Source organism: Fringilla coelebs, assembly GCF_963513975.1.
Source record: "Fringilla coelebs genome assembly, chromosome: 4".
In the NCBI taxonomy this organism is placed as follows: Eukaryota; Metazoa; Chordata; class Aves; order Passeriformes; family Fringillidae; genus Fringilla; species Fringilla coelebs.
The window spans coordinates 745306-772732 of NC_140032.1; the positions used below are offsets into that span (position 1 = coordinate 745306).

General features: G+C 57.7%; 1 protein-coding gene across 2 annotated transcripts in view; it reads left to right on the forward strand.

Moving 5' to 3' along the window:
• RAB11FIP5 (RAB11 family interacting protein 5) overlaps positions 1–24133 on the forward strand; it is a 36406-nt gene extending 12273 nt beyond the window's left edge. Inside the window, exons 2-6 of one of the 2 annotated variants that reach the window (XM_084204714.1) lie at positions 1882–2321; positions 4032–4716; positions 13748–16144; positions 21635–21818; positions 22630–24133. In XM_084204714.1, the coding sequence (XP_084060840.1) occupies positions 1882–2321; positions 4032–4716; positions 13748–16144; positions 21635–21818; positions 22630–22839 (3916 nt within the window). In that variant the 3' untranslated portion in view covers positions 22840–24133. The remainder of the gene's footprint in view (positions 1–1881; positions 2322–4031; positions 4717–13747; positions 16145–21634; positions 21819–22629) is intronic. The other variant, XM_084204715.1, reaches the window with a different exon arrangement.
• Positions 24134–27427: the final 3294 nt, after the last annotated feature.

Consider the following 27427-nt stretch of genomic DNA (forward strand, 5'->3'; position numbering starts at 1 on the left):
TATCCCATCCCATTTTCCTTCCCTATTTTTTTTCTTCTCACTGACTTCACCCTCCAGGTGGATGTAAGACACCCCTGGGATTTTTATTTTCTGGGAAATTGTTAGTGCATGTTAGAAGTGCCTTCACCTCCCATTGCTCCCAGGAAGCACAACATGGAGAAACAGGATCTGTCCCGAGCCTGGAGCTTTCCTGGGGCCTTGTTAAGGGGAATTTGAATCAGAAATTGATGTAATACTTGGATCTGGGCAGGGTCAGGGTTGTGGCTGTGCTGAGTTCCTGCTCATCCTGCTGCACCCCTGGGAAGTGGTGCCTGGACTGGCAGAGATGGGGCATCCTGTGGGGATGAAGTGATTTTTGGGAAGGAGCAGATTTTGGGGAAAGAAGAGGGAAGCACCTTTCCCTGGTGGCCTGTGTTTGGTGCTGCCCCATTGGAATGTGGGAGTGGAGAACCAGGGGTGGCTCTGCCTGTGTCTTTGCTTTGGTGTCCCCAGTCCCGCCGTTCCTCCCTGCTGGCAGGACCAGAGCCCTCTGCCATCCCATTCCAGGGCTGCTCCATGCCCTGCCAGCTCCCAGCCCATTCCCTGAGGGAGCACCAGCACCTAAAGGGAGGCTGAGGGTGGTTTTGCCTTGTGCAGGGAATGGTTTGGAGGCTTTTCCAATGTTCCCCCATTTCCACGGGCAGCTTTGGAGCAAAGTCTGTGTTAAGGGTTTTGTGTGGGGTGGGACAGTGGGAAGCATTCCCAGGAATCCTCTGGAATCAGTGGGAGTTTGTGCTGGGCATGGCCAATAGCTCTTCTGGAACCTGCTGTGGGAATGTGGGAATTGCCCCCAAATCAGCAGCCTGGGCAGGGTTTGTGGGCTTGTGTTGGGTGGGGCTGGAGCTGCTCAGCAGCTGCTGCTGCCCCAAAGAACTCCTGGGAGGCATCACTCTTTAAAGCACTTGATCCAAGGACACTTCCAGGCAACCCTGAACATCTTTGTTGGAGTGAGACACAGCAGGTCTGGCAGGAAGCTGATTGAATGGATGCTGTTGAGCTCCTTTGCCATTGTGGGTCCGTCTCTGCTGAGAGGATCCCTGAGTCACCGGCTCTGGGAATTCCAGTCACGAGCACAAAATGCTGGTGGCTTTGTCTCCTTCCAAACACAGCTCCCAGCTTGGCCTGCAGAATCACCGTGCTGGCTGGAGGGCTCGGTGAGCTGCTGTTTTCCAGGCTGTTCAGTGGAAGGGCAGCATTTGGGGTGAGGACAGGGATGGACATGGAGCTGCAGGTGCACCAGGGAGGGATCAGGTCCCATGTGCCACCTCCCAGGTGCACCAGGGAGGGGTCAGGTCCTGTGTGCCACCTCCCAGGTGCAATGGGGAGGGGTCAGGTCCTGTGTGCCACCTCCCAGGTGCACCAGACAGGGATCAGGTCCCGTGTGCCACCTCCCAGATGCACCAGGGAGGGGTCAGGTCCCGTGTGCCACCTCCCAGATGCACCAGGGAGGGATCAGGTCCCATGTGCCACCTCCCAGATGCACCAGGGAGGGGTCAGGTCCCGTGTGCCGCCCCTGTGTTTGTGTCTCTGACTTGGGATTTAGGTGATACCTAAGGGTATCACCAAGGACACTTGGCTTAGAGTCCCAGCATCACTGAGGTTGGAAAAGCCCTCCTGGATCACTGAGTCCAATCCCCAATGCCCAAAGCACTGAGTGCCACATCCAGGCATTCCTTGGACACCTCTAGGGATGGGGATTCCAAACCTCCCTGGGTAGTTCTCCCTTCCCTGGAGAAACTCGTGCCAGATATCCCTGGTGCTTTCTCTCCTCAAAGTTCTGCTGCCTTGTGGCTCTGGGAGGTGACAGAGGGCCCTTGCCTTGTGTCTCCCCCGTGGCTGCAGGTGGCACAAGCTGCACTCCAAGGCTGGGAAGAAGGAGAAGGAGCGTGGTGAGATCCTGGTGAGCCTGCAGTTCACCCGGAACAGCCTGACCGCCAGCATGTTCGACCTGTCCGTGAAGGACAAGGCGCGCTCGCCCTTCGGGAAGCTCAAGGACAAGGTGACGGGCAAGAAGAAGTACGACCTGGAGTCGGCCTCTGCCATCATCCCCAGCAGCATGGCGGCCCTGGACACGGAGGATGACTTCGAGCTGGGGGGCAAGAAGTCCAAGCTGAAGGGCTTCTTCCTGAAGAACAAGCTGCGCAGGTCGTCGCTGACGCAGTCCAGCACGTCCCTGGGCTCCGACAGCACCATCTCCTCTGCCAGCCTGAGCCTGGCGGGCCCCGTGCCCGAGGTGCCCAAGTCCCCCGGCAGACACGGCAGCCTGTCCACAGAGCGCTCCGGTAAGAGGATCAGGGATAATCCCCCGGCTCCTTCCTTTCTGTGCAGGGGCTGCTGAGACTCCCTCGCAGCTCTGTTAACTGATTGCTTACCCAGCCACGGAACCAGGGACTGGGGAATTGGTTACTGCAGTTCCAGGAGTGTGGAACCAGCAGTGTGGAATTGGTCAGGTTGGAAAACCCTCCAGGATCACGGAGTCCAACTGTTCCCTCAGCGCTGCCAAGGCCACCATTCACTGTATCCCCAAGTGCCACAGCCACAGGGCTTTGAAATCTCTCCAGGGATGGGGACTCCAGCCCTGCCCTTTCCAGGAAGGAATTTCCCCAATATCCACCCTGAGGCTCCCCAGGCCCAGCCTGAGGCCGTTCCCTCTGCTCCTGTCCCTGTTCCCTGGAGCACAGCCCGACCCCCCGGCTGTCCCCTCCTGCCAGGAGCTGTGCAGAGCCACAAGGGCCCCCTGAGCCTCCTTTGCTCCAGGATGTCACTAAGAGGTGACATCCTGCACAACCCCCCCGAGACCTGTGTGCTGGCACTGAGGTGTTTGCCAGACCAGGAGGAACATCCAGATTTTGCTTTTCCATGCCTGCACCACGAGCTCCCAGGGTCTGGGGGTTCCTCAGGGCTGTTCCTTTCAGCCCCTCGGAGCTGTCCCTGCCAGGAGGGCCCGGGCCTGGCTGGGCTGGGCTGGGCTGGGCTGAGCTGAGCTGAGCTGAGCTGAGCTGGGCCTGGCTGGGCCGGGCTGGGCTGCTGGCCCTGCCCTGGGTCACTGCTCTCTCTCTCTAATGAGCCGCCTCCGCTCGCAGGCGAAGCCCAAACGGGGCCGGCTCCGGTGATTAAAACAATCTGAGCTCTTGGCACTCCCATGGCAGTCACTTACAAACAAAAAAGGCCCTTGTAGGGAATTAATTCTCCCTTGGAAACAAATACATCATTAAATGGTTCAGTTGGCTGGGACAGCACATTGCCAGGTTGGGTGGGAGTCCCTGGGGAGGCCCTGTGGCTTCTGCTGGTGAGGTTCCTGTGCTGGTTCCATCATCCTTGGGCTGAGCCTTCCAGCTACTGGGAGTTTCCCTTCCCATGGTAGGGGGTTGGAACTGGGTGATCTTTAAGGTCACTTCCAGCCCGAAGCATTCCACGATTCTGTGAAGGAAGCAGCATCTCCAGCTGGGAGAGGTGAGCAGCTGTCAGTTGTTTTCCTCGGGTTCTCCATGACTTTTACCCCCAAAAATTGGCAGTAGCCACGAGGTCATAGAATCACGGAATTGTTAAGGTTGGAAAACATTTTTAAGATGATCAAGTTCAACCCTCGAGGCAGTGGGAGGGAGAGGCAGGCACTGGGCCCTCCTGGCTCATCACACCAAGCAGTGGCCTGGGGCTCTTGGCTCCACCACTTGTTCAGTGCAAACTCATACATCACATGGAAGCCTTCAAGCCCTTTAAGGAGCTTCTGAGGAGTTCCTTGCATTTATTATCAAGCTCAGACAACGGGTTTGTCATCTTGCAGAGCCTCCTCTGGGGCTCCTCCCCTGCTGTGCTCGGGGACAGTTTTGTGTCCCCAGTGTGGCCCGCACCAGCGAGCTGTGCTTTGCATTCCAAGGATTTAATCACAATCCCGTGGCAGGGCGAGGGCTGGGGTGGTTTCCCGGCTCCCTTTGGCGTGTCCAGGTGGAAGAGAAGGATGGCCTGACCTGTTGTGTGTTTGCTCCCCGCAGTGAAGGAGCTGCTGGCCTCGCCCAAGCTGAGCCACAAGAGAGCGTTCAGCGACGACGTGTCGCGGGTCAGCGCCGCGGAGTCGGAGCCCCGAGCCCCGCAGAGCCCGCAGGCCAGGAGGGACCCCGCCTGCCGCTCGTCCCTGTGCATCAACGGCAGCCACGTGTACGGGGAGGACGCGGCGCCCAGGAACCCGGCCGGCTCTGCCCCCCTGCCCGTGCCCCGCAGGCAGGACGAGCCCCTGGCCTTCGCCCCCCTGCACGCCGAGCCCCACGAGGTGCCCTGGGGGCTGGGCAGCCTGGAGAGGGCTCAGCAGAGGGACGAGCCCAGGTTCATCCCGTCCCCCCCCAGCCTGGCCCTGCAGGAAGAGCTCAAGGTGTCCACCAAGGCCGTGACCCTCAGCAACCACCTGGGCAGGGCCAGGATGGAGGAGAGCGCCCGCCTGGAGGGCAAAGCCAGCCCGGCCGCGCCTGCTCCGGGCTTCCCCACGGAGCCAGCCAAGGACAGAGCGCCCGAGGACGCCAGGAAGGAGGACAAGAAAGCCAAGGGAGGCTTCTTCCACCACGGGGGCAAAGGCCAGGGGGACAGAGGGACCCCCGTCCACGCCTCGGCCGCGGGGGATGAGAGGAGTAAGAGCAGCGGCTGGTTTGGGTCCAAGGAGCCCAAAGAGTCCCCTCAGAAACCCAGGTCAGTGCAAGGGCCTGTGGAGGTCCAGGCTGGTGATTCCTGCCCCAAATTCCTGTCTCCAGCGGCTCCTGGGTGCTCCTGGGAGCGCTCAGGCAAGGGCAGAGCAGGGGAAATGCTTCCTTGCTCTTAAATGTCTCAAAGGGAAGGGAATTTTCCTGGATCCTCTCCTGGCTTCTGCCAGAAACCACCTCTGCTGGATGTGGGATGTGTTTTGCTCCCAGGAAAGGGAGGGATCCCCTCCATGGAGAGGTTTCCCTCTGCAGAGGTGAGGCTCAGTGTGGTCACACCAGGTGGTTCTGTGGCCTCAAAATACAGATTCATTATCCTTTAATGAGCTAAAAAAGCTTCCCTGGCAGTCAGGCTGGGATGTGGGATACTGGGATTTGTAATCACATTCCTGTTCTGAACCCCCCAACCCCCTATAGGGTCTGGTCAGGGTGCAGCATTTTGGTTACGTGAGATATCATGAATATTCCCAAAGTAACTAATCCCAACCCCGCTCTTTCCTCTTCCCATCCCACCCAGCCTTCCCTTCTCCCAGTTATGAATCTCTAACTGTTCTTGCTTTGTGTGGTGATTCATCCCTCCCAGTTCTGGGGGTTTGTGGTGTTTGTGCTGTTCCCATGAGGAATTTATCACCCGTGTCCCCCTGGAGCTGAGCTGGCAGTCCAGAGGTCGAGGGTGGTGTCAGTGGGAGGCAGGAAGTGGGGTTAAAACCAGCCAGAGAAAACAACCAGCACTCAGAGCTGCTTCAGTTTGCAGGCTTGGTTTATTAGAGGGGTTTTCTAATCTGGGCTGACTTTAACCTCATTTATTAAGCAGAAGGATCTGAGTTCAGTCTGAGCCTACTTTAATGAAGAGGGAACTCGTGGTTTATTCCTCATAACCTGGCTCCCACATGGGTTAAACTTGTGAGGGGATGAGCACACCCCTCAGCCTGGCTCCAGCACCAGCCCCAAGATGCCTCCTTTCCATGGGAAGGTGTCATGCTCGTGGTGGCCTTGAGGCTGCACAGGCAGAGCTGGGGACACTGGGACAGGCAGGAGCTGCTCCCCTGGACATCCCAGGAACATCAGCAATACCCCATCCCACTGGAGCTCGGTCCCACAAAGTCCAGCATTGGGAAGGAGCAGGCAGGAGAGACAAGTGTGAGGTCTGGGGGCTGCTCTGCTGCACCCCTGGCATTCCCTGTCCCTGGCAGTGTCCCAGGGATGGGGCTTGGAGCCCCCTGGCATGGTGGAAGGTCCCTGTCCATGGGTGGAGGGGATGGGCTGTAAGGTCCCTTCCAGCCCAAACCATGCTGGGATTCTGGGATTGCCGGGAGACTCCAAGCCCTGGCAGTGGTCTGGTGTCACATCCCAGGGCAGGGTTTGTGCATGAGCCTGAAGGACTCTGGTCTCTGCACCCTGTCCTTGAGGAAGTACAGAGCATTCCCACTCAAGATCGTTCTTTTGATTTTTCTTTCTAATTTGGGGATAAGAAACCTGCTGGTTAAGGCCTAGAATAAAAAAATCAAGGCTTAAAAATCTTGCTGTATCCAGGCAGTGACTCCACAAGTGCCTGAGGCAGCCAGGGAAGCTGGGATGGGATGGGATGGGATGGGATGGGATGGGATGGGATGGGATGGGATGGGATGGGATGGGATGGGATGGGATGGGATGGGATGGGATGGGATGGAGCTGCCCTTGGCATCTCTCTCTGGGGCCTTTTCCTTGGGAAATGGGTGAGGAGCCAGCAGGTTGTCCCCTGTTGGCAGTCCCGGGAAGGAGGCAGGCAGGGCCATGATCCTCTGGTTTCAAGGCAGGGATATCAGATCCAGCTGGAGTTCAGCTCCTTGTCCCAGTGGATAATCACCAGCAGTGCCCCTAAACACTGCTGCTTCCTGACAGCTCCCTGCCTCCCTCCTCCCAGCCTTGCTCCTTTCCCAGAGTTCCACTCCATGGCTTTGTTTAAATCCACTTCAGTGCTCGCAGTTTAATCTCAGGCTCAGCCAGAGCTGAGCTTGGAGCTGCCTTGCTAAGGACTTTGTGTGTCCCTGAGGAGAGACCCGGCTGAGCTGTGGCAGCAGCTCCTCTGGCTGGGGTTTTCTCTCCCAAATCCAGGAATGGATTCCAAACAGCACGAGCTGCAGGGAAGGAATTCACAGAACCCCTTTTGGGTGTTTAGGAACATCTGAGTGGGCTTTAGGTGCGGTTTGCAATTGAGAATGGGAAATGGAGCAGGGGGGATTGAGAGGAGGGGCTGGGAGGAGTGGCTCCTGGAGGATGGGGAAATGCTGGAGCTGCCTGGCTGGGAAGGGATTCTCCCTCCCAGTGTCCAGGGATTGGGCACGGGGATAGCTGAGAACCTTTGGGGAGCAGTACAGGAGTCATTTGGTGACTGAGCCTGATTTGCTGCAGAAAGGCCCTGTCCATCCTCACAGGGACAGGGTTTGTCTCTGCCCTGCCTTTCCCAGTGCTTCAGTTTTCCTGGCCATTCATTAGGACATCGTTACTCATTTAATTACAGACAACTGACCTCTCTGATTTCATTTTGCTTCCTTACAGTGAACGACCTTGTGGGCCAAGCTGGTGGTTCAGGTCAAGGCTGCGGAAGAGCTTTTAGGTCTTGGTGGCTTCAAAGTGCCAGAGGGCAGGGTCAGAAGGGATCTTGGCAAGCAATTCCTGGCTGGGAGGGTGGGCAGGGGCTGGGCTGGAATTCCCAAATTTGCTGTGGATTCCTGGAATGTCCCGGGCCAGGTTGGACACTGGGGCTGGGAGCAGCCTGGGACAGTGGGAGGTGTCCCTGCCATGGCAGGGGTGGCACTAAATCCCAATTTAAGGTCCCCTCCAGCCCAAACCATTCCAGATTCTGTAATCTCTGGGAGTTCTCTGATGTCCATCCCTGGCTGTTCAGTAGCAGTGTCACTCCTAGAGCTGAATTAACCCTTGCTCTGGAGAGAAGCAGCCTCTGAACTGAGCAGTTTTAAGTCTTGACTTATTTGCAGCAAGGACTTTTCCCCTCCTGCTCTCCTGACTCTGGATACTTCTGCCAGCAGCACCCTCTCGTCTGTTTGGCCACCTTGGATAGGCCAAGTTTAACCCAGAGCTGAAGGTGGTGAGAAAGCATCAAAATCAGTCACTTTGCCAGCCCAGAAGCCTCAGCCTGTAATTAGTTAAAAGGTCTGTAATTAGAAGGATGGTTGGAGTTTGCCTGCAGCAAAGCCCAGCCTGGCACAGCTCATCTTTATCCACTTGCTCTGCCAAACACACCCTTCCCAAAAGAAGGAGCTGCTGCTTTGGGCTGGGTTTAACTGGAGCTTTATAAAGAGGGTTTTGTTGTGTGCTGGGTGGGTTTTGCTGAGCCCTCAGTGGGAGCTGGCTCTGCAAACCTGTCTGTGCTCTCCCTGGGGACAGAACTGGGCATTTCTGCCTTCAGCCCTTATTTACACCCTGTTTTCCCTGATTCTTCTCAGGGAAGCAGGTCCCAAAGGCTCTGCTCATCAGCACTGTTCCCTGCTAATCCCTGGAGCTGCAGGCTTTGATTCTGGAGGGGATGGAGCAGTAGGAAGATGGTGTTTGCTCTTTGGAGGCTGAATAAAAGCCTGGTTGGGGGTTGTTGCTTTGAATGTCAGTGGTTAAGGGCTGTGTGTAAGGAAGAAGCTCAGCGGGTTTATTTGAGGCAAAGCCTGGGGCTGAAACAATCCTTTACATGTTTCCAGGGTTTCCTCCAATGTTATCAGAGCTCTGCAGCTCCTGCTTCCTGTGGAGAATCCTGGTGATAAAATGGGGCTGCATCTCAGGCCTGGCAGCAGGAGAAAGAGGAAATTGTGCTCTGTCCTATAAAAACAGGGGCATCAGTTCCATTTTCAGGTTCAGGCCCCTTCCCAGAGCCCATACCCTTGGATCCAGCAGTGAGGCAAATATTGACTCAGTTCTTCCCTGTTCCTCATGTGCTCCTAAAAAGTGCCTTTCCTAAGGGCTGGGAATGGGAGCAAGGCTTGGAGTGGCTGGAGCAGAGTGCCTGGCCAGGCTGGCATGGAGCATGCAGCTTGTGGCAGCCCCTCCAAAGCCAGCAGGACCCTCAGAGCAGAGCCTGGGAGGCTGCAGGGTTTGAGGGAGAGGGAGATGAAGGCCATGATGTGAAAGCAGGGTGTTGTGGCTAGCAGGGATGAATCCATGGGAGCCACCAGGGTCCCAGCTGTGGCACAGGGGGTGTATCCAGGAGAGTGCAGCTCTGCCCCTGCCTTGGAGCAGCCCCAGGGATGGGGTGGGGTCAGTGTGGGGCTGGAAAATGGCTCTTTGTGCTGCTGAGCCTGCCTTTCCCAGGGATGGACAGGAGGCAGGATGGGGAGCTGGACCCAGAGCTGGCACCAGCTCCACCCTGATGTGCTTTGGAACCATCCAGGAGAAGCACAGCCCCACTCCCACTCCTCAAAGTGGGAACTGGGGGCTGAAGTTGGCATCTCCCTGGGTTCCTACTGCCCAGATTTCTCCTATTTTAAAAAATTCCAGTGGTTTTGAGGGCAAATGTTTGTAAAGGAAGATCTGTCCATTTGAATGGGGATGATGGACAGGTGAGGCCCAAGGGAAGAACAAAGTGGTTATTGCACAGATAATTATTTTAGATCATTTATGGATTGGTATAGGTGATTTATTATAGAGAAACCCAGTCCTTCCACCTCTGGAATTCCTATTTAAAACACATTCCCTGACTCCTTCCCTCTGGTGCTCCCACCCTGTACAAAAATGTCCTGGGCTGCTGTTCCCACCTCTTCCCAACGCCTTCCTGCACAATTCCTGCTGTGCCAGCCCTGCTCCTGCCGCTGGGAGGAGGTTCCTGATCCCTGCCAGGTCTGGAGCTGCTGCAGGATGCTCCAGCACCTCCATCCTGTGCTTTTCCACCCAGGGGAGCCCTGTCCGTGGGAAAAAGGGGCCAAAAGCAGCTCGGGAGCGGCACCCGCGGCACAGCCCCGGGGCCAGCCCTCCTGGAGGATTTCCCTTGGGCTGCAGCAGGGCTCTGCCCTCAGCACAGCAGGGCTGGCTCCCTCCCTGCCCTTCCCCTGTGCTGCTTTCTCCGGCTGGTGCAGAGCCCCCCACCCTGCTGCAGCCAGGCTGGGCCCTGCAGAGCCCAGCTCAGCCTGAGAGCGGGCTGGGATCCGGAGGGAGAAATCTCCCTGCACTGAACAAGCTGTTTCCAATAGACTTTTTCCATCAGGGGGTTGCTCAGCAATATTTTATTTCCTTTTTTTTTTTTATTGCTGCGAGGCTCAAAGGCGTCTGTGAAGTGCTGCCAAACAAATAAATGAGGGCAGGGAGGTACCCGAGATTTATTTTGGCTGGCGGAGCCATGTGCTGGGAATGGGAGGGGAGGGAGGAGCGGCAGGAGGAGGAGGAGGAGGAGGGTGAGTCAGCGTTTCAGAGCCGCACAGAGCTGCTTCCATCAGACAAGTGTAGGTTTCCCTCTAGAGGAATCTGCCGTGCTCCACTCCTGCTTTCACCCAGCACTTCCAGCATCCCTCAGGGAGGGTGGAAAGGGCATTTTGGGCTCAGAGCAAGGCTCCTGCCGGTGCCAGGTGGTGCCAAACAGGGATGTTCATCCCAAGGAATGGGAGGGAGCAGTGATGCTGCCATTTGAAATCCCAGTGGAAAGTCACAGATTCTCAAACGGCCTCAGGCTGTGCCAGGGGAGGGTCAGGCTGGATATTGGGAACGTTTCTTCCTGTAAAGGTTTGTCCAGCCCTGGCACAACTTCCCAGGGCAGGGGTGGAGTTCCTATCCCTGGAGGGCTTTAAAAGCCCTGTGGATGTGACATTTGGGGACAGAGGTCAGTGGTGACCTGGGCAGTGCTGGGAGTGGTTGGACTTGATGGTCTTAGAGGGCTTTTCCAACCTAAACATTCCATGAGTCTTCTGCATGGAATTTGCAGCCAAGAGCCCCTGAACAAACCCCAGTGGGTCCCAGCAGAAATGGGGTTGAGAAGCAGAAAGGAAATTTCCACAGTGGAGCTGAAGGAGGAAAATGAGAATCCAACAAAGATGGATTCAAGATCTGCCTTTACATATTTAGCCAATATCAGCCCCATCAGGACTTCACAAGGGATGGAGAGACAGGAGGCAGGGAATGGCTGCCACTGGGAAAGGGGAGATTGGGCTGGGATCTTGGCAAGGAATTGCTGGCTGGGAGGGTGGGCAGGGGCTGGGCTGGAATTCCCAGATTTGCTGGGGCTGCCCCTGGATCCCTGGCAGTGCCCAAGGCCAGGCTGGATCCACCTGGGACAGTGGGAGGTGTCCCTTCCATGGATGGGGTGGAATGGGATGATCCTAAAGGCCCTTTCCCACCCAAACCATTCCATGGTGACCTGGGGAATGAAGACAGGATCATCTCAGGGGTGTGAGGAGGCCTTGAAGCTGTTCCTGCACCTGTGCAGGTGGGGATTGGTGCAATTCCAAGTGCCTGCAATTGCTGCTCTGGCATCAGCCCCCCTGAGGGGGAAACTTCACCCACTCAGCTTCTGGCAGCTGGCACAGTCGTTAGCAGCCAGTGCTCGTTAATGAGTGCAGCTGATTAATGCTCTGCAGCCTTTTAGAGCTGGAGCCCAGCAGAGCTGGATCAGGCCTGGGCTGCTCTTACTCAGCACAAAGGTTGTACCTCAGTCTGGAGCAAAACATGGAAGCAGTGCCAGCAGGACAAGCAGAGGTGGGGCAGGGCTGTGTGCCCCTTGCAGCCACCCTGGAGTCCTGGTGGTTGGACCAGATGGGAAGGAGAATTTGCCATGGTTTGCCCTGTTAAAACCTTTTTTGTGGAGGTTGTGAACTCATCCAGCTGAGTGGTCAGCAGCTGCTCCCCTCTTCTGGGGAGCTCAGATTCAAGGGGGATTGGGGAAAATGTCCAACCCTCTGCTGATCTCCAGGCTGGGAATGCCAGGAGAGGTTTCTCTCCATGCAGAGTGGCTGCCAGTCTGGGGTTCTTTGTGCCTCGGGTCCATCAGCTTCTGCCAAAACTTCTGGGGACTTTGTGTGCTCGCCCAGGGCTCCAAACCCCTGGGAGGAGCTGGGCTGCAGCTGTGGGGGCATTCCTGGCTGCTCCTCCCCGGCCCAAGCAGAAGGGGACCCGGAGCAGGGTGGGGCCGTGCGGGGACCAGGCAGGGCACGGCCACCAGGGCTGCTTTGTGACAGCAGGAGAGGGCACCCGCGGGCTGTCTGTGCCCAAAGGAGCTGCGGCTTTCGGGCAGCGTGAAGGGTCCAGGCTTTTCTTTGTCCCTGGGTTGCCAGGTCTCTTCAGTGTTGTCCTGTGGGTGCTGGAGTGGAGCCAGGAGTGTTCCCTGCCCCCAGACTGGCACGGGGGACTTTGGTGGGATGGATGGCTTCTGTGGGCACCCTTCCAAGGAGCTGCTCAGAGCAGGATGTGGGAAGGGGCTGTGTAGCTGCCAGGAGGGGAGTAGAGGGTGCTCATGGTGGGGGCATCACTCGTGGGCCGAGGTGCTGCCAGCCCAGCGCCCTCCCTGTTTTGGGACCGACCAGCTGCACCATCACCAGCGTCAGCTCTTGCCTCAAGGTGGCATTTTGTGCTTTAAAATGTGTCTGAGGCGCTTGATGGATGCACAATGACATGGAAATAGTTGTCCGAGCAACTTTGTGATCCTGCACTGCCACCTGCAATCCCTCCCAGCAGCTGGGCAGGGACATCTCAGGGCTGGACATACTCCAGGCACCTTGGCAAAGCAATTCATTTACTCCTTCTTCTCAAACCTTGGTGTGCCCAGAGCTGGCTGATCCACGCCCACATCTCTCCCCAGCCAAGAGGGGAACTCTCTGGTGCAGGAGGCATCAATCCCATGGGATCTGTTATGGGGCAGGGCCAGTTCCCCTCCTGGGGATGGGAGTGCTCCTCCCAAGGGTGAGGCAAGGGGATGGGCCCAGAGGAGGGAGCCTGGCAGTCAGAGCGCCAGATGGATGTGGGGTGTTCACACCACACCCCCCTTTGTGATGTGAAAACCTCTGAGCCTGGTGAGCCTCCTCGGGGTGGTGACTCCACATTGCTGCAGTTGTTCCCGAGGAAGATCAATGAAATCCCACAGAAAGGTCTCTCAGACCTGCTTGAGCAGGCAGGAGGGTGCTGTCAGCCTCACTCGGGGTGAGATTCTGAATTCCCGGTGTGCTGAATCCCTTCCACCTTGGGATCCCCCCCGGGGTTTCAGGCATCTCGGGCAGAAGTCATGTGACAAGGGACATAGGGGAGGCAGGGCAGAGTCCAGAGTGGGGACAGGGTCCTGTCCTGGCCACGTGCTCCCTCCTGCTGGGCTCTGGTTCCTGGGCTTCCCTCAGCCCTGTCCCTCCCTCCTGTGCAAGCCTGAGCTCTGTGTGTGCTCCCATGCTGCTCATGCTGGCAAACCAGTGAGGAGGCACTGGGGTGAACTGGGAAAGGCTCCTCTGTGTGCCTGGACTGATTCAGGTGACCCTGATCCAAGAGCCCGGGCTGCTCCTCGTGCTCCACCTGCCCCCGGTGCCACCAGCACCGGGACGAACTCACCTTGGGTTGCAAGAGGTGGGGAAACCTCTCTGGCTCCTGGGCAGAAGGGGAATGTGGAGGAGCATCCTGGGAGCAGGGCTGCCCCTTCCTGGGTGTGGTGCATGCCCTTTCCACGCCGTGACTCCATAATCATTGCTGTGCCTAACCAGAGCCAGGCATGGATTGGTCATTGAGCTGCTTGGAGCGTCTGTGGTGTGTGTGGTGTGTGCTTCCAGCCCTGTCACAGCATTAACCAGGAGGACTGTTCTGTCTTCCCTCCACAGCCTGGAAGTGTCTCCTCAGGTAGAAACCAGCTCAGATGCTCCTTCTCATTGTGCTCCCTGCTCCCCTGCCCCGTGCCCTGCTGCCCTTCCCGCTAGCATGCCGAGCTCTAACCTCCCTCCCGCTCCTGGAGACAGACAGGCCGGATGCTTGGCCCCCACCAACCCATTCCTCAACTCCCTGCAGAGCAATCCCTTCTTTGAGGAGCTCCTCGCTGACCAGGTACTAAATTCTCCTTCACCTACTCACTTTCTCTCTAGTTTCCCGCCTGGGCCGCGTGCTGCACCCGAGGTCGCTGGGAGCTTTTATTCCTCTGAGGATTGCAGTCCCTCTGGCTCCCCAAGGCAGACAGAGCCCCAGAGGGAGTCTCCAGCCCAGAGCGTTGGTGTCCCCGTGCCAGAAACCAGTCCCCCAGCACCGGGAGAGCTCCCTCCGGCCGCCACCGACCCCGCCGTCCCCCCGCCGCCCTCGGAGTGGGACGATACCTTCGATGCCTTTGCCACCAGCAGGCTCAAACCAGAGCGGAACAAGGAGAACTTCTTTGCCTCGGTGGCAGCAGAGGGCATGGCTTTCATCGATGACCCCAGAGCCAGCCCGACGGAGAGCTCAGCAGAGCCGCCCTGCCAGAAGGGCTCCAAGGTGTTCGAAAAGGCCGCTGAAATCCCTGCGGCTCTCCGCTCTTGGACAAATTTCTCCGCTTTAGACGTGGGGGCCAACCTGGTGAGCACCACCCAGGAGGCCACGGTGATCGAGGACGTGCTGAGCCCGGTGTCCGCGGGCTCCATGGCCAGGAGGAGGAAAAGCAGCACGCCCACGGTCTGGACAGCCGCGTTTGCCTCGGGCAACCCCGGGGACAAAGAGGCGTCGACGGCACCGAGCACTGAAAATAGCGCTAGGGAGGAAGGGGACAGCGGTGAGGAGGAGTCCTGCGGCACAGGGACGAACGGCTGGATGACCATAGCCACGGAGAGCGCCGCTGAGCCCTCGGAGAGCGCCGGCGAGCGCGCCGCTCCCCCGGGCCCCTTCGGCCCGCGCCCGCCCTTCCTGGGCGAGGGCACCTTTGAGGCCCAGAGCTCGTCCCGTGCCGCCACCCGCGTGCTCCCCAGGAGCTCCTTCCCGCCCGAGCCGGCCCCCGAGGCTGCGCCCGGCAGCGCCGTGGCGGCCGTGCCCCCGCGGGTGCCGGGGGACGCGGCGGGGCGGAGGCTCCCCGAGGCGGGCGCGGAGCCCGGGGGCGGCCCGGAGGGCGCCGTGGACATCCGCAGCTCGGTGTTCCGGCTGCAGGCCAGCATGCGGCTGGAGGCCAGCGAGGGCCTGCTGCAGTTCAGCTCCGACGTCCGCGAGAGGCGCGTGGTGCTGGCGCCGTGGGCAGCGCCCCAGGCCCGGCAGGAGCCGCCGCCCGGCCCGGCCAGGCCGCCCCCCAAGCCCCCCCGGCGGTTCGCGGCCGCCGTGGGGGACAGCGAGGATGAGGAGCCTGGTGGCGCCCAGCGAGGCGAGCGGGAGCCGTGGGAAGAGTCAGAGGGCCCGGGAGCGGAGATGGAATTGCCGAGGAGCCGTGGGAGCAGCGAACCCTCCGTGCCGGCGCCGCCCAGCCTGCCCGCACCGGGAGCGGCCGCCGCTGAAGGCGGGAGAGCGTTGGCAGCGTCTGAGGGTGCCAGAGCTGCTGCTGTGGACTCGGCAGCTGGCTCGGAGACGGGAGCCGGCCAGCTGGGGACAGGGGACACCTCTGTGGGGGAACACCCATCAGAGATGAACGATGTGACCGAGCGGTTTGAGACTTGCGCATCCAAGTTCTCCCTGGATGGACTGGACCGGTCGGGTGCTGAGGAGAGCTGGAGCCAGCCCCGTTTATCCCCTCAGGGGGCCACAGACAGTGCCAAGTGGGAAACGGCCTCCAGGCAGGAGCTGTTCCCTGACGAGCTCAGTATTTCAGGACTAAACCCACCTTCCAAGCTAGACCTGGGCCAGCCGACCAGCTGGACAGCTCTGGAAGAGCAGGAGGCAGCTGGGCATCCACACCCGCAGCCCCAAAGGTCAGAACACAGGCAGAGGCCATCCCGGCTGGAGCTGGCGTGCCAGGATGGCGAGGGGCGAGCCGGAGAGAGGCCCAAGCCCCGTGCCCCGCCCCAGGAGGCAGAGCAGGGCAGGACCCCCGGCAGCGAGGAGCCCGAGGGGCACTGGGCAGAGAGCAGGATAGACTTCAAGAAAGCCGATTTCTGGAAGCCAGATAGGGCAGAGAGGCACACACAGGGAGCTTCAGCCCCGAGAAACCCCTTTACCCTGGCGCTGAGCCCCAATTCCCCGAGCAACCCCTTCGTGGAGAAGCCCCCTGTCCCTGTCCAAGCTGTGCTGCCCGAAAAGCTTGAGCAGGGCGACTTCAGCTTCCGCAGCCTGCAGGAGGAAGCCCCCGGGCACGGCTTGCCGCCCACTAACGCTACCCCCCTGCATGTCAGCCAGCCCCTGGCCTTCTCCACCCCTCTCCTCGCGGCTGCCACTAACCCCGAGCCGAGTGGCCGCCCCCGGCCCCCCGCGGGGGTCCCCGCTCGCCGCGCCGCCGCCCGGCCCTGCCCGTGCCCGCAGCCCGGGGAAGCTTCGGCGCTCCTGGTTCTGCCCAGGGAGACACGGCCGGCTGAGAAGCCCCTTGGCCAGCAGACGACCAGGTGAGCACTGCGGGAAGGCGAAGGGCGTGTGTGTGGGAGAGGTGAGCCCCGGCCCCCTCTGCTGCTGGCCCCCTCTGCTGCTGGCAGGGCTGCGCCCAGCTGGGCTCGCTCCGAGGAGGCTGCTCCTGCTGCAGCTCCTGTTCCAGCTCCTGTTCCTCACCTCCCCTGGTCCCAGAGAGCCCAGCCCGAGCTGCTGGCAGCCTTGGCTCTCTGGGATGCTGGGGGGAGTGGCCGCTGGTGTCTGGTGTGGCCAGGGCAAAGGGTTCCATGCACCCACGGCCTGCCCCAGCTGGAAATTCAAAGCTGCACCCACATTGCACCCAGTGCTGATTTTGGCTCCATCATCCCCCCCGTGCTTGCAGAAGAAATGCCTTTCCCGTGCCTGCCAGGAGAGCTTGTGGCTGTTTGTGCTCTCCTGAGCTCCCTCATGGCATGTGCACAGCTGCTGCCCCTGCCCTCGCCATCCATCCAGCTTTGGCTGCTTTCCTCTCAGGTGCCCATTGGGTACTGAAAACCTTCTGTCCATAGGCAAAAAAAGAGTTTTCCCACCAGGGCGAGATGCCCCTCTGCCCTCCCTTCTGTCGAGATGCCCAGTGGTGATGAAGCACGTGGGATTTAGCCTTGAGGCTGATGGGAATGGGAAGGGTGGAAAGAAGGGGCTGCTCCTCCTCCCAGGTCAGTCCTGGGTCTGTACAAATGCCACGAAGCAAAGCTGGGGAGTTCAGGGCATGGAATCTTGCTCTGTGTCCTTCAGTTTGTCTCATTTTCCTTGTTCTCCTTCCCCCGGTCTGCCTGGGCTCTGCCTGCCCAGGGGATTTCCTGAGCTCCAGCAGGGATTTATTGATCAGCCCCACTGATCGTAACGCAAATGGAGCTTCCTGGGGGCACCAAAATGGTGAAATCCCACCTGCCCCAAGAGCAAGACTGGTTGTGGCTCTGGGGAGAGGAAAGGAGGGAGGATGGGACCGGCAGAACTCACTGAGCTCCAGTCCTTCCACCAGGGGATCCCTCCCTGGGTTGAACATGAGGTGCAAAGTGGTCTCGGGAGCAAAACAGCATCTGGCTGGATCTGTCAGATAATATTTTTTCTTCCTATTTAGGCCAGACCCTCCAATCATTTTTAATTGGATTATTCATCCAGCAGCAGATAGCCTTCTTTAAAATTTGCAGGGCTGCTGCCCAGAAATGTGGATTTTGTTATGTTTCATGGAAAGAGAAGTGTCCTGCTATCCCAAGGGGATCGCTGAGGCAGTGAGGGAAGCACAGGAGTCTCTGTGTTGGTAGTTCCTGCTCGTGGCCATCCCAGCCTTGCCTGTGCATCCATCCAGGCCTGGCTGGCTCCTGGGATGGAATGGGCTGGGATCCAAGAGCTGCATGTCCTGGATATCACTGCTGGCTTCAGTTGTGACACGTGGCCAGGAGCTCCTGAGCTTCCCTGCTTGGGTTCCTCCAGCGCCTTCTGGATACTTGCTGTGACTGAGGAACCTCTGAAGAGCTCCCGAGGCCTCTGGGGAAGGCTCTGAGGCTCTGAAGTGCTTTATAGGACTGGGGAGATGTGAGAGCTGTCCCAGGGTGAGGGAGGAAGGCTGGAAGGGATCTTTTCCCAATCCCCATGGCCGTGCTTCCCTTCCCAGGATCATCTCCTGTTGGAATCGCCAGAGGCAACAGATGAGGAAAAGATGGTAGGGAAAAGGTGGAAGGAAAGAGGAAATACTTCAGACTTGGAATGGGCATTAAGTCCTGGCTGGAACAAAAGGGTCTGCAGGTGAAGGGGAAAGGGTAGCTGGTGTGGGATGGTGAGAGTTTGGGGTGAGGGGCTTCAGTGCCTCCTCAAGAGAGCTGGAAACTGGGAGTGGGGTCCCACGGCCCTTCCCAAGTGGTCAGAGGCTCTTTGGTCATCTTGTGTGGCTGCTGGGGCAAGGGAACATCAGCTGCAGCTCCCAGGGGCCCTTTGCTGCTCCTGGGGATGGGGCAGGATGGTGCCTCCACTGCTGGGCACGTGTCACGTCCCTGGGACAGGAGGGACCCCAAGGACACCCTGGGGCTGTGTCCTGGGAGCTCCACTGCCTGGAGGAGCCCGGCAGCTGTGCAGCTCCTGCTGCACTGGATTGCAGCAGCCGTGCAGCTCCTGGCCTTTCCTTGGAATGCAGCAGCTGTGCAGCTCCTGGCCTTTCCTTGGAATGCAGCAGCCGTGCAGCTCCTGGCCTTTCCTTGGAATGCAGCAGCTGTGCAGCTCCTGCTCCTCCATTGGAATGCAGCAGCCATGCAGCTCCTGCTGCACTGGAATGCAGCAGCCGTGCAGCTCCTGCTGCACTGGAATGCAGCAGCCGTGCAGCTCCTGCTCCTCCATTGGAATGCAGCAGCCGTGCAGCTCCTGCTCCTCCATTGGAATGCAGCAGCTGTGCAGCTCCTGCTCCTCCATTGGAATGCAGCAGCCATGCAGCTCCTTCTGCACTGGAATGCAGCAGCCGTGCAGCTCCTGCTGCACTGGAATGCAGCAGCCGTGCAGCTCCTGCTCCTCCATTGGAATCCAGCAGCCGTGCAGCTCCTGCTCCTGCATTGGATTGCAGCAGCCGTGCAGCTCCTGCTGCACTGGAATGCAGCAGCCATGCAGCTCCTGCTGCATTGGAATCCAGCAGCCGTGCAGCTCCTGCTGCATTGGATGTGGGGCTGGCCCAGCATCCTGTGGCATGTGCAGGTGACAGGACTGGGGATGTCCCAGGTACCGAGGTGGTGGCACAGACTGTGCCTCCCTCATGGCAAGCGTGCAGAGAATGCTGTGTTCTGAAAATGAGGTGTCAGGTTAGGTGACCTTGTCTTGGTGATCCTCGTGGAGCCCCTGGAGCTGGAAGCGTGGCTTGGCCCACCCAGGGCAGATCTGGAGAGCTGATCCTGAGCCCAGCCATTCCCCCTCCTCCTCTAGACCCTTGCTCCACGGACAGCTGGCCCTTGGGTGCTGTGTGGTGCTCCAGGCACAGCAGCTGAGCTGTGGGAGAGGGATTCTCTTGGATTCCTTCTCTGTGAGGAGCATTTTGATGAGCATTTAAAGGCTCCCTTTGGGAGCTGCTGAGGGAAATACACCTGGTTTTTCCCTGTGCTCTGCAGTGACCTTGGGAGCGCCAGTGAAAGCTGGGACAGGGCAAGGCTGGCTAAGAGAGGGGGACAGGGCTGGGCCAGTGTCACCCTGAGATATTCCACCTTGGCCTTAAGCTCCATCATAACTCAGATCCAGATGCAGAACTGCATTGGGATGCAGTTCTGGATTAGGAGCTGGTGAGCAGCTGGTTCCACACTCCAGCTGATGTTCATGGACCAGGAGAGGAAACTGGTCCAGCTTCTTGGCAGGTCCACCAGACCTTCAGACCTGGTGTGAGGTGTGAAGCTCCCCTGGGGGACCTGGTGCCACCATCCCAGGACAAACACAGCTCAAGGAATGTCTCCAGCTCTTGGATCCTCCCAGAGACAAATGGAGGAGGCAGAGCCCTGCACACACCACCCTCAGTGGGAAGCAGTAGGATAAGGAATTCTTTTCCAAAGTACCTTTTCCAGCCCTGCAGCAGTGACTGTTCCCACTGGCCATGGGACTGGCAGGTGCCTGTCACCACCCCTGGGTGGGAATATCTCCCTGTTTCAGACACATCCAGGCATTCCCACTGGCTTCCCAGGGCAGCTCCCAGCCAGGCTCTGGTTGTAGCCTCTGTGCTGGCTGTGGGGAGGGTGCACAAGGTGACAGGGACATTTGGGGCTCAGGCCTGGCTGGATGAGCGGCCCTGGTGGCTGCCCCAGCCCTCTCCTCACCCCTGTCCTGCAGTGTCCTGGTGGTTGGAGCTCCTGGTCAGGGTTTAGTGCCAGCAGGCAGTGCTGGACAGCAGCTCCTGCAGCCCCTGGCACTGTCAGTGGCTCCCCGTGTGGGATCCCTCTCCATCCTTTCCAGCTGCCCAGGAGTGCTGGGCTCTGTCCTCATGCTTGGACAGCTCTGCCAAGGGATCAGAGAATCACAGAGTGTGCTGAGCTGGGAGAGACCCACCAGAGTCATCCATCCAACCCTGGCCCTGCTCAGACACCCCAAAATCCCACCCTGGGCATCCCTGGCAGCGCTGTCCCAACACTCCTGGAGCTCTGGCAGCCTCAGGGCTGTGCCCATTCCCTGGGGAGCCTGGGCAGTGCCAGCACCCTCTGGGGAAGAACCTTTCCTGATCTCCAGCCTGAGCCAGCTCCAGCTGTTCCCTGGTCCTGTCCCTGATCACCAGAAGGAAGTGATCAGAGCTGTCCTGTGCTGTCCCTTGGGAGGAGCTGATCCTTTGGCTTGTTGGAGCAGGTTGGTGGCTGCCAGTGCTGTCCCCTCCCAGCACAGGGACAGCAGGAGGCATCATCGTGGTTGAAGAGGATTTCCACATCCTTGGTATGGTCTGATCCCATCACCATGGCTGAGGCACCACTGGGACACACAGCTGGTGGGGTGTCACCTCTGAGAGGCTTTGCAGAGCTCCCAGGTGGAGGTCTGGATGTTTCCATCCCCGTGGATGGAGGTTTGAATGTTTCCATCCCAGTGGATGGAGGTTTGAATGTTTCCATCCCAGTGGATGGATGTTTGAATGTTTCCATCCCAATGGATGGAGGTCTGGATGTTTCCATCCCAATGGATGGAGGTCTGGATGTTTCTTTTCCCATGGTTGGATGTTTGGATGTTTCCATCCCAGTGGATAGAGGTTTGAATGTTTCCATCTCAAGGATGGATGTTAGGATTTTTCCATCCCCGTGGATGGAAGTTTGGATGTTTCCATCCCCATGGATGGAAGTTTGGATGTTTCCATCCCAGTGGATGGATATTTGGATATTTCCATCCCAAGGATGGTGCACAGCTGTGCCTTCTCCTTGCAGGGAGGGAGTATCAGGTCACTTCTCTTTCCATCACACTGAGAAGGAACTGGACTTTGTTCAAGCCCAGAAAGAACCTTTTGGGTGAAATGTGAGGCAAAAATAAATGAAAATCTAATTCCCCCTTAACTGGCTGTTCACCCTCCTTTTGGCCTCGTGGAGGGGACAAAATCTGTCGTGGCTTTCAGGCAGGTGACATTCATTCTTGGGCTGGAGCATCAGTGGTGATCCCAGACTAATCTGGGGGTCCCTGGGCAGCAAAAAGCTGCTCTGGGCAGTGGGTGCAGCAGGTTCTGATCACACTGGAGCTGTGTATGAGCCCCTGGCAGTCAGAGTTGTGACCCACAGCATTCCCAGGGAGGATGGGCAGTGCAGGTGTGGGCACCAGGATCTCACCAAGCACGTGCTGGGGCTCCTTGTCTCCTGTGTGGGTGGGAGCAGCTCCACGGGCTCTGCCCTGCCCTGCTGGCTCTCCTCGGAGCAGGAGAGCTCTGGGTGGCACGGACAGGGGGATTCAGCGGTTCCTCAGTCTCCTGGGTGGTGCCATCCCTGTACAATGCCAGGGACAGGGAGCACTGGGGGTGCTGACTGTCCCACCCTTGTTGCCCGCAGCCCCCACCCCGTGAAGCCCCTGAGCGCTGTGCAGGAGGGCTCCAGCGAGAGGAAGCAGCAGCACAGGGCCAGCCTGAGCTCGGCGCTGAGCAATGGCCTGGAGAGGCTGAAGACAGCGACCACGAGCAGCGTCCAGCCCCTGGCCCCGGCCTCCCAGCCGGACAAAACCGACCCCAAGTTAAAGGTAGGAGGCTGTGCCACCCCTGCTCCAGGGGTGCTGCTGTGGGGGGAGCCAGAGCAGGGCCTGCCATGGGGTGGGTGAGGATCCAGTCCTTGGGCTGCTCTGCCTCCCTTCTCCCATGGGCTCTGCACCTCCTCACCCCATCGTTCTCCCATCACCTGCTTTGCTTTGGGGGTGGTGTTGTGCAGTGTGTGAGTGAATCCCTGCTTGTAGAAACATGGAATGGGTTGGGTTGGGAGGACCTTAATTCCCATCCAGTGCCACCCCTGCCATGGTCAGGGACCCTTCTGACTGTCCCAGGCTGCTCCAAGCCCCATCCAACCTGGTCTCCACAAGGTATGGAAGGTGGAAGGTGTAGTAGCTGCCTGACTGATCCCCTGAAGGGTTCCTAATCCTGGCAGGGAGAAGGTCCTTCCTGGAGCTTTGCTGACCTGGATATACTCCAAACACAGGGGCCAGCAAAGCACCTGTGGCACCTCTGAGGACACAGAGAGTTTCTGGGGGTGACCCGTCCACTCCCACTCCGTTTGCCTCCCCAGTGTCGCATGGAAAATGCTGCTGGGGTTCACCTGATTGAAGGACAAGCACAACCCTGCAGGTCTCTGCACTCTGTGGGTGCTGCAGGGAGTTCAGCTGGTGCTTTATGAGCAGCACACGAGGTCTCTGTGGGTCCCCTGTACCGCTCCCGCCTCTCCAGTTTGGAAAGACAGACATGGAAAGTAGGAGCGCTCTGGCTGTCGCTGCATCCTGCAAACATTACCAGGAGCAGAGGTTTGAATCCCAGTCCCTGAATGTCCCTCTTGCTTCCCACCAGGACCCTGCCCAGCTGGACCAGTCAGCCAAGTATTACCACCTGACCCACGACGAGCTGATCCAGCTGCTGCTGCAGAAGGAGGGTGAGCTGAGCAAGAAGGAGGAGCACATCCACGAGCTGGAGAACTACATAGACCAGCTGCTGGTGCGCATCATGGAGCAGTCCCCCACGCTGCTGCAGATCCCTCTGGGGGGAGCCCAGGCCCCCTGAGCCTGCCCAGGGCAGCAGCAGCCAGCAGAGCTGTGCCCCAGTAACCACCACGCTGCCAACACCCCGCGCCCCCTCTCGCCCGAGGCCTCCGGTGGCTTCTGTTCCCAGAGTTAGCAGGAAGGGTTATCTGCTCCTTCCCAGCCCAAGCTTAGCCCAGCTCGGCTCCAGGGAGCTGTAGGGTGGTGGGCTGCCAGCACCCTATGGGGAGGAGCAGAGCCCTCCCCACCAGGCAGGCGCCTCCCTGGGTTCCCGTCGCTGTGACCAAGTGCCACCTCCCGGGCACTCCTCCTGCCAGAGCTTTAAGTGACCCCTGGACATCTGAGAGCTGGAAACCATCTCCTCGTGACTTCATCCTGCTGCTGCACCTCTGCCCACACTCCTCCTCCTCCTCTGTGCCCTGAGGGTGGTGTCCCCTGGGTGGTTTGGGCTGGTGGGTGACACTGGGGACTCTGAGACCTGGTGAGGCTCCCCCAGCACGTTCCTGAGCAGAGCCTGTGGGATGCCCCTTCCCCTCCTGCCCCAGTAACCCCCAGTGAAGGGTGAAGAACCAACTCCAGTTTGTGCCACTCCCTCACCACACTTGTGGGAGATGTTCCACAAAGGGACAGCGGCGGGCCCGGGGCGGTGTCAGAGCCTGGCTGGGCCGCGCTGGCTCTGTCACAGCGCCAGTGCCAGGGTGACACTGCCTGGGTCCCTCACGGCTGGACTGGGACATGGCAAAGGGCACCTGGGATGGTGCCCCAGGAGTGCTGCAGGAGATCCTCTGCAGGCCCCACCCAGCAGGGGCTGCTGTGCCCTGGAGGGACCGAGGAGTGCAGGATCCACACTGAATTTCCACTCAGCATTCCCAGGAATGGCTGCTCACAGCTGCCCTGCCCTGCCTCTGCCCCGTCTGTCCAGCACAGCCAGAAAATGCCCCCAGAGCAAGGCCTGGGGGGTCTGACCCCTCTGCAGGGTCCCTGCGGGGTCAGGCACCCCAAACACTCCTGGCACAGCCCAGAATTCCCAAATCCTGGCAGGGCAGTGCCCAGCCTGCTCCCCTGATCATATCCACATGCTGGGATCAGCTCTCCAGGGCAGTGCCCAGCCTCGGGGGCAGCTCTGTCCCCTGCTGACCCCTGAGTGACCACCCAAAGGTGGAGCAGCTTGAGACCACGACTCTTTGTTCCAGTTGTAAACCTGCGTGTTGCAATTTGCATCAAACGTCTCTTTTGGCGTGCCAATTTCCCTTTTTGTTTCCAGTTTTGAAGTAAAGTTATGTTTGAAGTAAAGTTATGTAAAATAAGCTGGCCAAGGCTGCAGGGACCCCCTTGAAGGCCTGAGGGGATCCCAGCCCATACTCAGTCTCCACAGATAAGGAACACTCCCGGGGCAGCCCCTTGGGATGGAGTGAGGGTGAAGAAGGTGTGGGACTGGTGTAACTGCACCAATTTGGAGGGGTCTCATTTTTGTTAAGTGGGGTTACATCTTTCCTGTGTGTAGACCTGGTGAGTTCAGGGTGGGTCAGGTGTTGGTTGGGAGGTTGATACTGAAGTTGGACACAATAGTGAGCTTTGGAAGACCCCAAGAACTCTAATTCCTGGGGTTCCTCTGGTGCTCAAGGCAGGCTCTTGGTCCATCTGTCCCAGGTGTCTACCAGGTTGGGTTTCTTACCTGTGTGTGGGTATTCATTTGCTGCTGAAGGAGCCCCTACCAGGCACACTGACAGGGGGCTGTCCATGCTGCCCAGGGACAGGCAGAGATTGTCCTGCTGTGAAGTCCTGGCCAGCGTGACCCAGATGTTCTGACTGGGCTGAGGGACAATCCGTGCACCAGCTGAGCATCCAGAATCCTGTCTGGAGCAGTTGGGGATTCCCTGACACTGGAGACGTGGCAGGATGCTTGGGGGTGATGAGTTGATCTGTGAGTGTGAAAAAATGGATTTTTAGACTTGTATGACTTTACCAGCCCCTCATATCTTCCCATCTGATCCTCTCAGTTTCTACTGAGTAGAAAAGGGGAGGGAAAACAAGAGGAGATAACAGTGCAACAAACTAATGAGGGCTAGCAGTAAAACCAACCAAGGAGGGGTAACAGTGCAAAACAGTGAGCAAATGAAACTCAACAGAGAGTCTTATCAACTTCTGGAGCAGTGCAGGCTCATCTTCTGTGACAAACATCTGTGCTTACCCTCTTTTTCCTTCTCTCCACACCACCTGAGCATGATCTCTTTGCTGTCTCTGAGCTCCAGGAGGAGTGTCTCTGGGTGCTGCATTTGGCAGTTTGAAGTACAGCTTGACATTCCTGCCTGGAATACACCTTGGGCCAGATCCTGTAGACATGCAAGCATAACCTCTGTAATTAATAATAATAACCCAAGTAATTAATGGGAATGGGCCCAATATTTGTTAGCACTGGGGGTCTTTGATTGGCACAGGGGGTTTCTCTGTGAGCTGGGAGGGATCTGTGCATGTTGGAGAACTGCCTGACACTGGGGGGATTTGGCTCTATAAAGGAATTATTAAGAAAATTGATGACATAAAAAGCCTTACATAATCTTTCTACATTCAGTAGTGTTTCAGCTCCCCTGTGCTGCTGACCAAGGACTCTCTTGAGTGTACAGTGAGCCCTCTCCACAATGGATTGCCTGGTTGGGGAGTGGGGAATGCCAGTGGTGTGTTTCACCCCCCATCGATCTAGGAGCTGTTTGAAATTTTTGGAGGTGTAAGCAGGACCATTATCTGTTTGGAGAGTGCCTAGGGTGGAAAATGCTAGGAGTTGGATGACATCTTTTGTCTTTTTTCCTGCATGGGCTGATGCAAATACTGCCCCAGAGAAAATATCTAGGAACACATTAATGTATTTTTATCTCCCAAAAGGTGCATAATGTGTGACATCTGTTTGCCAGAGCTGTAAACTTTCAAGGCCTGTGGGGTTAACCCTGGCCCTCACAGAGGGCAAAGCAAACAATTGGGGCAGGAGCCCATGATTGCTCTTGCCTGTTCTCTTGTGATTTTAAACATCTGGACAAGGGCTGCCACATTTTGGTGAAAAAACTGATGGCTCAATTTAGCCTGATTAAAAATGTCAGGTAGGGTGGTCTGCACTGCCATGGCTCAAATATCTGCCCTCCAGTTGCCTTTTGTAACTGCTCCTGGGAGGTCAGTGTGTGACCTCACATGCATTGTGTGATTGCTCTCGGCGGGAGAGGAGGTGTATTAAATTTGAGAGCAAGCTGTAGAAATCTGGATTTGGCTCTTCCTTCAACAAGGAATGTTCTGCTCTTTCTGCTATTCCAGCAACATAGGCCAAATCAGTAACTAAATTTAAGCGTTGTTTGAATTCCTCAAAGGCTCTGACAACAGCTGCTAATTCTGCAATTTGTGGGGATCCTCAAACAATCTGAACATCAGACCCCCACTCTTGAGTGTCAGGATTCTTGCACATCATAACTGACTTGTGGGATCCCCCTGAGCCATCAGTCAATGCAGTCTATGCCTTTAAAGGAGTTCTACTCTTTAATGAATTTGGGACCAAACTAAAGCAAGCATTAAAGAGTTTATGTTTCGGTAGGTGGAGATTTGGCCTGGCTGGCTGTCCTGAGTGAAGTGGAGGTGTTCCCTGGTTTGGAGCAGAGGTTCCAGCCTGTTTAATGTCGCTGGAAGACAGATGCCTGTGAATTCCCACCCCACTAGGGTCCTGAGGCGAGCTCTGGCCTTTCTGATAAGCTGGGCCATAAGCTGCTGAGGTGTTGGGATGGTCCTGCTTGGTTTGTGAGATTGAAACACCCGCTCTGTGATGAGGAGCTGATCTCTCAGAGCGGGGTCCCACTGGAAAATGAGCCCATGGAACTTGGCTGACTTACCCAGGATGAAAAATTGGAAAGGCAGATGGGATCAGTGGTGGGCTTGTCTCGTGGACAATGCTCCTGATACCTTCTGGATCACTACCTGGACTTCTGGTGTGATGGTTCCTGGGGAGGTGAGGTCATTGGGGCCTCTCAGGAGGTTGAAAAGGGCTGACAGGTCCTTGGTCACGATCCCTAGCAGTGTACAAACCCAGCTGGTGCTCCCATGTAGCTGATGAAGGTCCCTCAGGGTTCTTGGCTGTCCTCATGGTGAGCTGCTGGGGCATCATGGTTCACTCGCTGATCCAGAGTCCAAGGTAAATCCATGGGCAGCTGTGCTGAATCTTCTCTGTAGCAAATTCAAATCCTGCTCCTTCAATGGTTTGGAGAGGCTTTTTGAGAACAGTCTCCAAGTAACAGTCAGCCTCAGTGCTTGTCTGTAGCAAATTCAAATCCTGCTCCTTCAATGGTTTGGAGAGGCTTTTTGAGAACAGTCTCCAAGTAACAGTCAGCCTCAGTGCTTGGAAGGGTATCATCCATATAGTGAAAAATTATGGCATCAGGGAATTTTTCCTGAATGGACAAGAGAATGCAGGCAGATGGCTCATGAGTTTTTCATCCCTTGAGTAAGGTCTTCCCATTGATACCTTTTTTGAGGGGCTTGTCTGTTAACCGATGGCACAGAAAATACAAATCTTGGGGCATCTTTAGGATGGAGTGGGATCTTAAAAAACCAATCCTTAATATCAATGACTGCCAGTT